The sequence below is a fragment of the Zingiber officinale genome, chromosome 10B, assembly GCF_018446385.1.
Source record: "Zingiber officinale cultivar Zhangliang chromosome 10B, Zo_v1.1, whole genome shotgun sequence".
NCBI classification, from domain to species: Eukaryota; Viridiplantae; Streptophyta; class Magnoliopsida; order Zingiberales; family Zingiberaceae; genus Zingiber; species Zingiber officinale.
Genome location: NC_056005.1, coordinates 60,341,284 through 60,353,589, shown reverse-complemented (window position 1 = coordinate 60,353,589; position 12,306 = coordinate 60,341,284). Strand labels below are relative to the sequence as shown.

Below are 12,306 nucleotides of genomic sequence, written 5' to 3'. Positions count from 1 at the left end.
ATACATAAATGCGCGCAATCCCTAGGGCAGGGTAGCTAGCCCCGAACCCACTAGGGATCTAGGTCCGTTCATAGTCCGTCGACCTAGGGGCGTACTAAGGAGCCCATCCCTTTACTAGACCCGTTCATAGTCCGTCGGTCTAGGGGCGCTTATGGAGCCCACCCTTGGTACAAGCCATACAAAGTAAAATAACATGTCATATAATCATAGTATATGATATTCATGTCATTCATAGCATATAATGTTCATGTCATTCATCATTCATCATGTTCATGTCATTCATAACTTAACTTAGCATGAAGAGTGCTCTTAGTCCCACTTGATAGGGAAGCAACTCTTAGGCCTTTCACTTAGCATATCATAAAGAGTGCTCTTAGTCCCAACAAGTAGGGAAGCAACTCTTAGGCCTTTCACTTAGCATATCATAAACATACATGCTTGAGCATATAGCACATCATAGGAGACATTTTAAATGCATGATTCATAAGCGTACATAGATGAACATATATGATATCATGGGAACATAATCATGCATGGAACATAAGTTAATATCTCCTAATTCATATCATGGCATGTGAAGCACATAATGAGTCATAATTGAGTCTCAATCATCAAACTATCATAGGTGGCCGAACCATGTAGGGAATCACCTAGGTTGAAAGCAACGTACAAGCATATGAACCCTAAACCAATTTCATATCATTTATCATAAGGAACATCATGAGCATTTTTTGTTTAGGTTCTAAGCTTCCTAGGTCTACAAACATGTTGTGGCCGAAACATACAAGGCCTAAACCTAGGTTACAATAGCATATAAACATGTGAACCTTAAACCAATTCCATATTATTTATCATAAGAAACATCATGAGCATTTTTGGTTTAGGTTCTAGGCTTCCTAGGTCTACAAACATGTTGTGGGCGAAACATACAAGGCCTAAACCTAGGTTACAAATAGCATATAACATGTGATCCTTAAACCAATTCCATATTATTTATCATAAGAAACATCATGAGCATTTTTGGTTTAGGTTCTAAGCTTCCTAGGTCTACAAACCAAGATGTGGCCGAAAGTCATGAAGTGTGAAATTTAGTTCTAAACCAAGGACAAGCATAAGAATATCATGTTATCTTCATATCATATCATAGGGAAAAACATGAGCATGTTAGGGTTGAGTTTAAGCTTGTCTAGCCATTTTAATCCTAACTTGGCCGAAAGTTTGAAGTGTGAAATTAAGTTCTAAACCAAGGACAAGCATAAGAATATCATGTTATCTTCATATCATATTATAGGGAAAAACATGAACATGTTAGGGTTGAGTTTAAGCTTGTCTAGCCATTTTACTCCTAACTTGGCCGAAAGTTCCAAGCATGAATACCTAGTTCTAACCAACATAAAATTCATAAGTACATCAAGTTATCTTCCTACCATATCATGAGGAAGATCATGAGTAATTTGGTTTTGTGTTTAAATTTTCTAGGCTTTTTAAACTTGTCATGGCCGAAACCCTAAGGTGGGGTTCATCTAATTCCATGTAACATACAAGCATGAAACACCAAGGAAATATTCATATCATGTCATTAGAAAAATCATAAACATGTTAGATTTGAATTTAGACTTTCCTAGGCTTTTAAACTTGTCATGGCCAAAACCCTAAGGTGAGGTTCATCTAATTCCAAGTAACATACAAGCATGAAACACCAAGGAAATATTCATATCATGTCATAAGAAAAAGCATAAACATGTTAGATATGAGTTTAAGCTTTCCTAGGCTTTTAAACTTGGCATGGCCGAAACCCTAAGGTGGGGTTCATCTACTTCCAAGTAACATACAAACATGAAACACCAAGGAAATATTCATATCATGTCATTAGAAAAATCATAAACATGTTAGATTTGAGTTTAAGCTTGCCTAGGCTTTTAAACTTGGCATGGCCGAAACCCTAAGGTAAGGTTCATCTAATTCCAAGTAACATACAAGCATGAAACACCAAGGAAATATTCATATCATGTCATAAGAAAAATCATAAACATGTTAGATTTGAGTTTAAGCTTTCCTAGGCTTTTAAACTTGTAAGAAAACTTCCTAGGTTTTTAAGCCATTTAAATCTATGGAAAAATCATGAGATACTTTTACCATAGGTGAGGGAATACTCACTTCCTTTCGCTTGTGGTTCCTAATGAAAATGGTACCCTTGTGAAGAGGAAGAAGAGAGAGCTCCTCCTTCTAACACTCCCTTTTTTTTCTCTTGCTTGGAAGGGGTAGATCTTGAAGGTTCCTTCTTGTGGATTAGTATTCTTAGGAATAAAGACCTTAGGTGGATTTCAAAATTAGGAGAGGGAGAGCTCTAGGTTTCGGCAATGGTGAGGAAGAGAAAAGAAAGAAGAAAATGAAATCCCTTTCTTTCTTTCTTCTTTATGCTAAGTGGGAGGAAGAAACAAAGATGAACTTTGCCTTCCCTTTCTCCTTAACTCACTCATATCATTCCCTAATGAGAATATGTCCTCATTCATCCCCTTAATTTCTTCAAATCCTATCTCCTCTTCATTCCCACGAAAATGGAAGGGAGAAGAAGAGAAAGACAATTGTCTTTTTGCTTGTTCTTAATCAAGAGAAGGAGAAGAAAGCTACTTGATATTTTCTTGTTTCCTTCTCTTAACCATATTCTTACTTTATCTAAAATTTCCATCCCCTTTTCAACAATAATCCATAATGGCCTAGTGGTCATTCCATAACTCCTAAAGGTTGCCATTTAATAAAAAGGTTCAAGGTTCAATCCTTGACTTCACCTCTTTTCTTTTATATCTTTTGGTTCTATCTCCCTTTTTAGTCTACAAAAACAAAGGATACTTACATATGTATAACTACTAGTTTTCGTGGGTGTTACACTATCCCTCCTATATGACAGGAGTGACATCGATATTCTTGATAGAGTGAGACCACGAAGTGCATGGCCATGCCCAAATTAGTCAATATGAGATATTGAGCTCATTTGATTTAGTGAGTCTACTTGGAGTTCAAGATTTAGATTGATTAGAGGATGACACGGTCTATGCCTCACATTGATCAATCTAGATGTCTAGGATAGAAGGACAATGCCATATTTTGTGAGGAGTCACAATTAGTAGTCACAAGGTGATGTTGGATCTCAACATTCTTATAACTTGGGTAGTAATGATGTGTTGCTAGATACCGCTCATTACTTATGCTTCTAAATGGGTTTAGGAGCATTGCCAACGTTATAAGAATCTATAGGGTCACACACAAAGGACAATTAGATGGAGATTAGGTTCATATGATGAACCAAGAGGATTAGATTCATTTGATGAATCAAATTGGATTAAGAGTAATCCTAATTGGGCTAATTGAGTTGGACTCAAGTTGATTCATGTGTTCAATGAGTCTAATTTAGATTATGACTCATTGAATCAATTTAATTAAATGAATTAGATTCATTATATTAAATTGACTTGAATCAAATGGTTGGATTAGATCAACCATGGGAGTTATAATGTCAAGTTTGACTTGACTTGAGAGGAAGAGGAAAAGTCAAGTTTAACTTAACTTTATGCCACATCATTTGTGAGTTGACATTAAGTGGCCAATAATAATGTGCCACATCATCAAGGCTAGCACATGTGTGTGCCACGTCATGGAGGTTACAAATCTCCTATTTAATGTGGCCTCCACATTAAATGAGAAGGGGGTTACAAGCTTTGTGGTGGCCGGCCACTTATGGGGGTTTTGATGAGGTGAATTTCATTCAAGCATTTTGTAACTCTCATCTTCTTCCTTGCTCCAATTTCTTCTCTCCCTCTCCTCTCCATTGCCGAGACCTTCTTGGAGTGCTAGCACACTCTAAGGTTCTCCCTCCATCGATTTGTTGGTGTGGATACTTCTAGAGGGTTGTCTACTTTGACAATCTTGAGATCCGGCACCTTGGACGAGCGGGATTTGTGAAAGGTGCGCATCAAGGGTAAAACTCATACTCTAATGTAGATCTAGAGTTTGTAAACTCATACTCGTAGGTTTTTCAAAATTTTATTCTTCGCACGGATCCGGTGGCGGGGGTTTCGGGGTTTCCGCGACGCGGAAAAGCGATTTTCGCGGCCCGAAAGACCCAACACAAAATAGCACGGCCGTGCCTCCCAACCGTGGGTTCAATTGGACCTCCGCCTAGACTGCAGACCAAATTTTGAACCACCATAACTTTCGGCTCGTTTGGAGCCATGGCTCTATCCAAGTATCAGATTTAAGATAATTTCAAGAGATACAACTTTAGTTCAGGGTAAATCACAAGAAAACCTGGTTCAACAGGTGAAAAACTCGGTTTACCGGACCCCTGTAATCCTAGTTTTCCTGGGCAACTTGGAGGAGGTATAAAAGGGTCAAGAACCCTATTATTGGGGTATCTTTGGTTCCGGACTTCATTTCTCTCCTTGGGAAAGGGTTCTCCCCTTTAGGGGGGGAACCCTAGAGCTTCTTCCACCACCATCCCTAGACATTCTGTCCATCTCCAGAGCATCGAGGTATCCCCAAGACATCGAAAACCTTGGCAAGCATCTCTTCTTCCCCTTCTTCTCACATCAAGGGTTGTAAGTATGCTTTACTTTATGTTTTGGGGTTGTTCTTCCCTCACAATGGAGTAGATCTCCTTTTCTATGGATGTAAGGAGTAGTTTTGGATAGGGTTTGATGTAAGACTCATGTTTATGCCTTTACTTATTGGATGATTTTGCTTGCTTTGTTTCTATTTGATATGCATGAGACTTGCTGATATTATCTCTTCATATTGATCAATTGTGTAGGAATTGCTAATTTTTAAAGAGTGGATCTTAGATCGTACACCTTAGGGGCCCTAGTGACGGGGGTAACCCGTTCACGGACATCTAGGATACTCCCTTGAAAGGAGAGGCAACTTCTCCATAAGAAAGTAAGAGACCGAACTAAACCCTTATCTCTATCCTTAATGATACTGATTGGATTTGCATTCTTGTGATCTACTGAGGCACCCTTGTGACTGGGGTTAACCATAACAGGATTTCACAGGGATCTTCTCCATTTATTGCCTAAGGATAGCAACTTTAACTTCCGACGAATGCATGTCGATTGACAATGAGGAAAAGATAGAACATAATACATCAAGTTCCACCACAATGAAACCGAAACACTACAAGAAAAATCCTCATAAACATCAATGGAACAACAACGGTTTTAAGCAAAAACCAATGTCTTTGAGTATTTTACACGAGATTTTCCAAAAACCGGTGTCTATGAGCGCAGATTTTCGCTCATAGACATCGGTTTTTTAACCGATGTTTATGAGCACCTTTTTTTCGTTAATAGACACTGATTTTAACAGCGGTTTTTAAAATCCGGTGTCTATGATAAAATAAAATAATTTAATTTTCTCACCAATACTTAGCCAAAATTTGCAACACTTCACTCTTCTCTCCAAACCTAAACCTTTATCGTGCCGTCCACCATATACCGTCGTAACGCCACCACCACTTTTCTCCTCGCCGCTGATCGTCCGACCATCTCTCTCAGCCTGATCTCCCTCTTCCCATTTCTATATCATATCATGCTTCTTGGTGTACTGCGATGGAATCCGCCGCTCTTTTCGCCGATCGCCGCAGCCTGATCCCTCCTCCGGTTGCTGCTGGATTCGGGGCGCGGGTGGTGCGATTGATGCTGCTCGTGTCACCTTGAGAGTGGATTTTTGTTTTTTTGGTTTTTTGTTTTGTTTTTCCGGTGGGATATGGGCTGCGGAGGCTCCAAGATCGAGGAGGAGACCGCGGTGATGCTCTGCCGCCGGCGCTCACGGCTTTTTGCCGATGTCATTCGCTGTCGCTACGATCTCGCCGATGCACACTTCGCTTACGTCGGATTCCTCGCATCCGTCAGCGCCGCTCTCCGTGAGTTGTTGAATGGGCCGCTCCCGCCTTCTTCCCCTGTACTCCCCCTCCCCGTCCAGCGGAAGGGTGACTCCCTCCAGCCGCTCACTCCGTCCCCTCTTCCGGCGGCCGCGACACTCCCCTCTACTGTTGACCGTGGCCACTCTGGCTCGCACATTCATTTCCATTCCTCAGATTCTGATTCGGACGATGATTCGCCCCTTCACTCGGATGGCGCTTCTCCAATCCACCTCCTCCCCGGGAATGACTCTCCGCCCGTTGGGAAGACCTACCTCAACCTACACTATGCCCGAAACCGCCCAGCAGAGTCGTCGGTCACCTATGAGCAGCAACCTCCGAGTTCCGAGCTGATACGCTTCGGCACCGTTGATGAACTTGCTCCCACGGCTTACTCTTACTATGGCCGCCCGTATCCCCCTCAAAATTCCAACTTTTACCCTTCCCATCCTTCTTATGCATCATACGTCAACTATGGTGGCGGTATCTTCGGATCCTCCTCACCGCCTCCAAACATTCTGCCACCTGCCATGGGAACAAGTGGGAATCCTACTCCTAGTGAGCCTCCGCCACCTCCGTCGCCCAAGGCTTCAACATGGGATTTTCTCAACCCGTTCGAGTCGTATGATGATTATTACGCTCCATATACCTCAAGCCGAAGCTCAAACGAGTTGAGAGAGGAGGAAGGAATCCCTGATCTGGAAGACGAACCTCAGGAAGTGGTCAAGGAAGCTTATGGTGATCCAAAGTTCGTAGCATCCACATCAGCCGCTGAAGATGGGGCGTACTGTTCGAATTGCTAGGTACAAATGAAGAAGACGGTGGGTAGGAAAGTCATTGACGTGTTCATTCCAAGGGACCGGAGGTGAGAGATTGCTCTTATTGATACGATTTTTGAGTTTCAATTGTTTACTAAATTGTTTGCTCGTCTTTTGGGGACTCAAAGGACTGGAGATTCATGAGGGTTTACTTTTGTGAGGTATAAGTATGCTGATGAGGCTCAGAAGGCTGTCGATAGACTTGATGGCAAGTTTCTTCTACTTTATTTTTGGTTTTGATAATTATTTTTCTGACGATGTTTGATCTTCTGGAAAGTAACTTGTAATTTGATTATTATTTTTATTGGATATTGTAGGGAGGAATGTGGATGGTCGGAATATTATGGTTCAGTTTGCAAAATATGGACCAAATGCTAAGCGTATGTAAGTTATGGAATTGCTAGTATTCTTTTGCGATTTTTTTGTTGAAGTGATTATTTTTTGCTATTGTTGCACTGACTTGAATTCAGTAGATTAGAAATAACTGGAAGGTTTTGCATTTAAGAATTATTTTGTATATCTCCTTTACAATACTTGAACAAATTTACTGAATAAGTGGTCCAAATTTTAATATCTTAAAGACATGAGTACTGTCACTCCAACACTTCTGATCTTGTATATCTGATTTTAATATGCATCTAGTTACTTAGACAAAGATAAGGGATATTAATGCGGTCATTGGAAATCTTATATGATTGTTTGGAACACAAGTTGCACAATAAATGCAAAGTATACTTGAAAGAATTTTTAGTAATTAATAAATTCAAGCAGCCTTTGACGTTCTAAACTACTATCCCATTGTTAGCAAGAGGTTAGTGGGTGACTGTTTGAGGTTCTTCCTCACACATTGTTAGTTTTGTGTAGAGTTTTACAAGTTTAGTTAATCTCTTAACAATTCATAGTGTAATGTTGCCCTTTTGACTGCATCTCGTCAATTTGTAGTCGTGCATCTCATCTTCTATGGATGTAAACACTAAGCAATGTGATGTTTCTTTTCTGTTTAACATGAAATCTAATAAGTTGTATGTATCTTTTTTTTTAATATTTTCTAGACATAAAGGAAAAATTATGGAAACAGTTCCAAAGACAAGAGGAAGGTCAAGAAGTTGTAGTCGTCGGCCTAGGTAATGATTTTTTATGTCAATCAGAATTGACATTTTACAATTTTTTTTTTGAAAGTTTGTGTACCTTTGTGGTTTTTCTCTTAGTTAGCACTTCAACTCACATAGTTGATATGGAATGGCTATTATCTTTTTTAGAGTTATCCCTCCTGACAAAAATACAGAATATTTCAAATTTCTATTCAAGTTATTGCAAGATTACCTCAGTCATATAGATTGATGTCATTTGAACCTAAATCTAAGAAATTGCCTAATCAGCGCTACCACATATCCAAGCTATGAGCAAAAGTAATGATGTGAGCCAAGAAGAGGCATTGAAGGGAATTGGGGGACCCATGACAAGGTCCAAGACTAAGAGAATGAAGCAAGCTTTGGAAGGCTTAATAATGAGGCTCAAGGAAAAGGAGGATCAATGCACAATGGAGGCAACAACTAAGTGGATCACATTCCTTCAATTTGAAAGTGAAATTGGACCAACATGAGGACCATTTTCGTGTGCATGCATGGAGGGGTTTTTCTAAAGTGACTTTTGATGTCCTTTGTGGGTTTTTAATGCATTTTTGAGAGTTCCTAAGCTAGTATAACAAATACCATGCATGCATGGTTGCATTAAGCTAGTATTAGGGATTAGTGGATAATAAAACCCATGCATGCAAGCATGATATTTATTGCATAATTAGTGCATAGGGGATCTTAAGGGATGTTAAATAGGAGAACTCTTGTATGACAAATCATGTAAGTTTGAATGAAAATTTGAGTTTCTCTTTTGTGAGAGCTTCCTTCTTGTTCTTAGGCAAAGAACTAATTTCGATATTATCAAGGCAACTTGTGGTGATCAAAACTCCATGACTTATCACTCACCTTCTCATCTTGCTTGAGTGTGGCGTCAATACCCTTCCCCAAGCTGAATTTCAAGGTGATCCATTTACAAGGTTTCTTTATCATTTGGTATCAGAGCCTTGGCTCCTTGATTTTCAGGTTTGTGTTTTGTTTTCATCTTCGTTCTTGTCCATCTTTGTTGATCACTCCATCCCTATTTGTCGCAAATTTCTATTCACTATTTGGGTCCTCAACTTAAAAAAAAAAAAAAATCAAAAAAAAAAAGGAAAAAAAAAAGAGGAATCATTAGTCATTGGTTTCTGATTGAAAAAAAAAAATAAAAATAATATATAAAAAAGAGGAGGATTTGTGAATTGAAAGGACTCAATATTCTTTCTTTGTGAAATTTGAATTCAAAAGATATTCCTTTCATTGCTCTTGATCGTTACTGAATTTCTCGTTTTATCCGTTTATTTCTCTTGTTGGTTTCTTGTTCACTTGATTGTCTACTTGCTGTCTTGAGAAAGATATTGATAAGGTTCTTTCCTTAAGAGCTTATAAAGGAAGCTGAGTGGATAAATCTGAGTGCAACCACGTGAGTAGAGTGGTGAGGTCCGTTTAACATTTCTTTTGTAATTTTCCTTGTCATCTTCTTTTGTTGCAAGCATGAGTGGGGAAAAATCACCTAATTCCCCTAGGTGAGATCTTAATAGGCTTCAAATGGAGGCACTTACTCAACAATTTGAGAGAATACTTCAAAGACAACTTGAAGAAATACACGAAAGGATGGACCGACTTGAAGGAGAAAAAGTTTCCAACCGTGGGGGCAATTCTAATCATGAAGAATTTCGTCAAAGTGAACCATTCTATGATTCACCAATAGAAAGAAGGAGGCATGAAGGGGGAAGAAGACGTGAAAGAGGAGGTAGAGACCATAGACGAGAAGATGATCTAGGAGGTGTGAAAGTCCAGATACCTTCCTTCCAAGGGAGGAATGATCCTGAAACATATCTTGCATGGGAGATGAAAATAGAACAAATTTTCTCATGCCACAATTACAATGATGCAAAGAAAGTAAAGGTGGTTGCCCTTGAGTTCACCGATTATGCCTTAATTTGGTGGGATCAATTGCAAAAGGAGAGAAGAAGGTATGGAGAGCATCCTATCAACACTTGGGACGAAATGAAGACTTTGATGAGAAGGATATTTGTGCCTTCCCACTACTATAGGGAATTGCACAACAAATTGCAAAGACTCACCCAAGGGAGTAGGAGTGTGGATGATTACTACAAGGAGATGGAGATGACTTTGATTAGGGCCAATATTGTGGAAGATAGGGAAGCTACCATGGCTCGGTTTCTCCATGGCCTAAACCGAGACATTGGAGACATTGTGGCATTACAACATTATGTGGAGATTGACGATTTAGTGCATCAAGCAATGAAAATAGAGCAACAATTAAAGAGAAAGGGCGTTATGAAGAAATCATCTTCTCCAAACTACTCTTCAAGTTGGAAGGATAAGCCAAAGAAGGAGGGTTCTTCTTCAAATTATAAGGAGGAAGCAAGCATTAAGAAGCCTATTCCTACTACCTCTTCTTCCACTTCTAAGAGTAGGGATATCAAGTGTTTTAGGTGTTTGGGAAAAGTTCATATTGCATCCGAATGCCCGAATAAGAAGACTATGGTGGTGAGGGATAATGGGAGTATCTCAAGTGAAGAAATTTCTTCTCATTCCTCTTCCTCAAGCGATGAATAAAATGATAGAGCAGCCTATGCGCAAGATGGAGATCTCTTGGTGGTTAGGAGATTATTGGGAAGCCAAGCCAAGGAGCATGAGGAGGACCAAAGAGAAAATACTTTTCATACCCACTGCCTTATTCAAGGAAAGACATGCTCTATGATCATTGATGGGGGAAGTTGCACCAATGTGGCAAGTACTAGTGTCACGCCCCGGAGGAGTCTCTGTACAAAGAAATTTCGGCAGCATCTTCCCGGTACGGCGGACAATCTGAAACTTTTCTACAAGCACTATATACCTCAGCCACATGCGGCTGGAATAATAAAAATAAAAGAAAACAAACACCCCGCAGTAAATATCAAATTCAGCCTCTGGCTGACACAACCACGCAGTTAAAAATAAAGCAGCCCACTCGGCTGTACCAAAACCAAAACACAAAACACAAAACAGCTAGCCGGCTAGACTTACACAACCAATAACATAAATACAAAATACCACATATCAACATCAACACTCCAAAAATAAAACCGGAGTACAGAGCTAAACAAACTGATACATAAACAAACAAAACATACGTGAAACTGATAAGTCTTCTGATGTGACGTGGGGACCAGCAGACAGGATATTCCAAGCGACACCATAACCAACCTGGTACCTGAAAAAGATAGTATCAACGGGGGTGAGTTCAACAACTCAGCGAATACCAATGGACATGAGTAGTAAGATATATCTAACAGCAACAAACATGGAATACAGCTTCCTAATCATATATAGGGAATATGCAAAACTGAAAGGTAATCGAGGAAGTCAGTATCACCAGAACTCTATCCGCATAAAAGGGTCGTCAAACCGAAGTGTCAATAATCACGTATGCAGTCAGTATGCATCCGACCAAAACGCAAAGAACCAAACGTGAAACACAATCATAAGAATATAAATACATCAATGCATATGATGCTAATGATGCGCCCTGGTCACCCCGACGCCAGACTCACAATGGTGAGACCGAGTGGGTAGGGTGACAACCGTAGTGCACTGTCGTCACACTCGATGAGTGACCGAGTGGACGGGATCTTGAGTACTCGCCCCTGTGACCCCAAATCATAAATGGGGAGCTCAATGCTCTCAACTCCTGGACACGACGACGGGAGGTATCTCACGGCCATACACCGAGTCACCGACCAACGGAGCCAAACAGAGTCCACCGTTTGCGGCCTACTACTGTTGCTACACTAAATGCCACGGAGCTAAACAGAGCGGAATCTGCCGGCTACCACGTGGGTCATATGACCAACGGAGCTAAACAGAGTCCACACACGCTCTGATATACCACTAAACCATGAGTGGGGGTGTGTGCAGTACATGTAACTGACGATGGGCTCAACCATAGTGGAGCCGACAATCGCACAGCATGCAATCATGATGCATGTCACTATGCATAACAAAAACTGATCAACATAACCATATCCATATATACAAAATGGGCACTGTAAAAGCGATGGTCACATACCAAAACCTATAGTACACAGGTCAGATAGAATATCAAAAGAAAACCTATGTCCTGAACATAATAAGTATGGAATATCCTGATCAGCATAGAAAAAATCCATATATATATAATATGGGTACCACAGTATCAGTAGGTCAAATCCACGGATCTAGGATATACAAGTCCTCTAAGGTATAACAACCTAGACCCTAATCATATCCCTCTTCCATAGCATATGTACCAACAATATACACAGATCAAAGAATCAGGGTCTAAACACCCGAATCATATATGATATACAAATAGAGGTACACAAATCTGATATGGCACAAAAATCTAAGTATCAAATAATTTAAATACACATGCCAGAAACAAAAATCCAGAACCTAGTCCTATCCTCAGTAG

The 12,306-nt window shown here is 40.0% G+C and overlaps 1 protein-coding gene across 1 annotated transcript; it reads left to right on the top strand.

Moving 5' to 3' along the window:
• Positions 1 to 5,743: 5,743 nt before the first annotated feature.
• LOC122029157 (formin-like protein 20) lies at positions 5,744 to 6,717 on the top strand. Its single transcript, XM_042588104.1, has one exon. The coding sequence runs from the start codon at positions 5,761 to 5,763 to the stop codon at positions 6,715 to 6,717; it is 957 nt and encodes a 318-aa protein (XP_042444038.1). The 5' UTR covers positions 5,744 to 5,760.
• Positions 6,718 to 12,306: the final 5,589 nt, after the last annotated feature.

What these genes read in the sequence shown, in the direction of transcription:
- LOC122029157 (XM_042588104.1), top strand. Translation starts at nt 5,761, where the DNA reads ATGGGCTGCGGAGGCTCCAAGATCGAGGAGGAGACCGCGGTGATGCTC.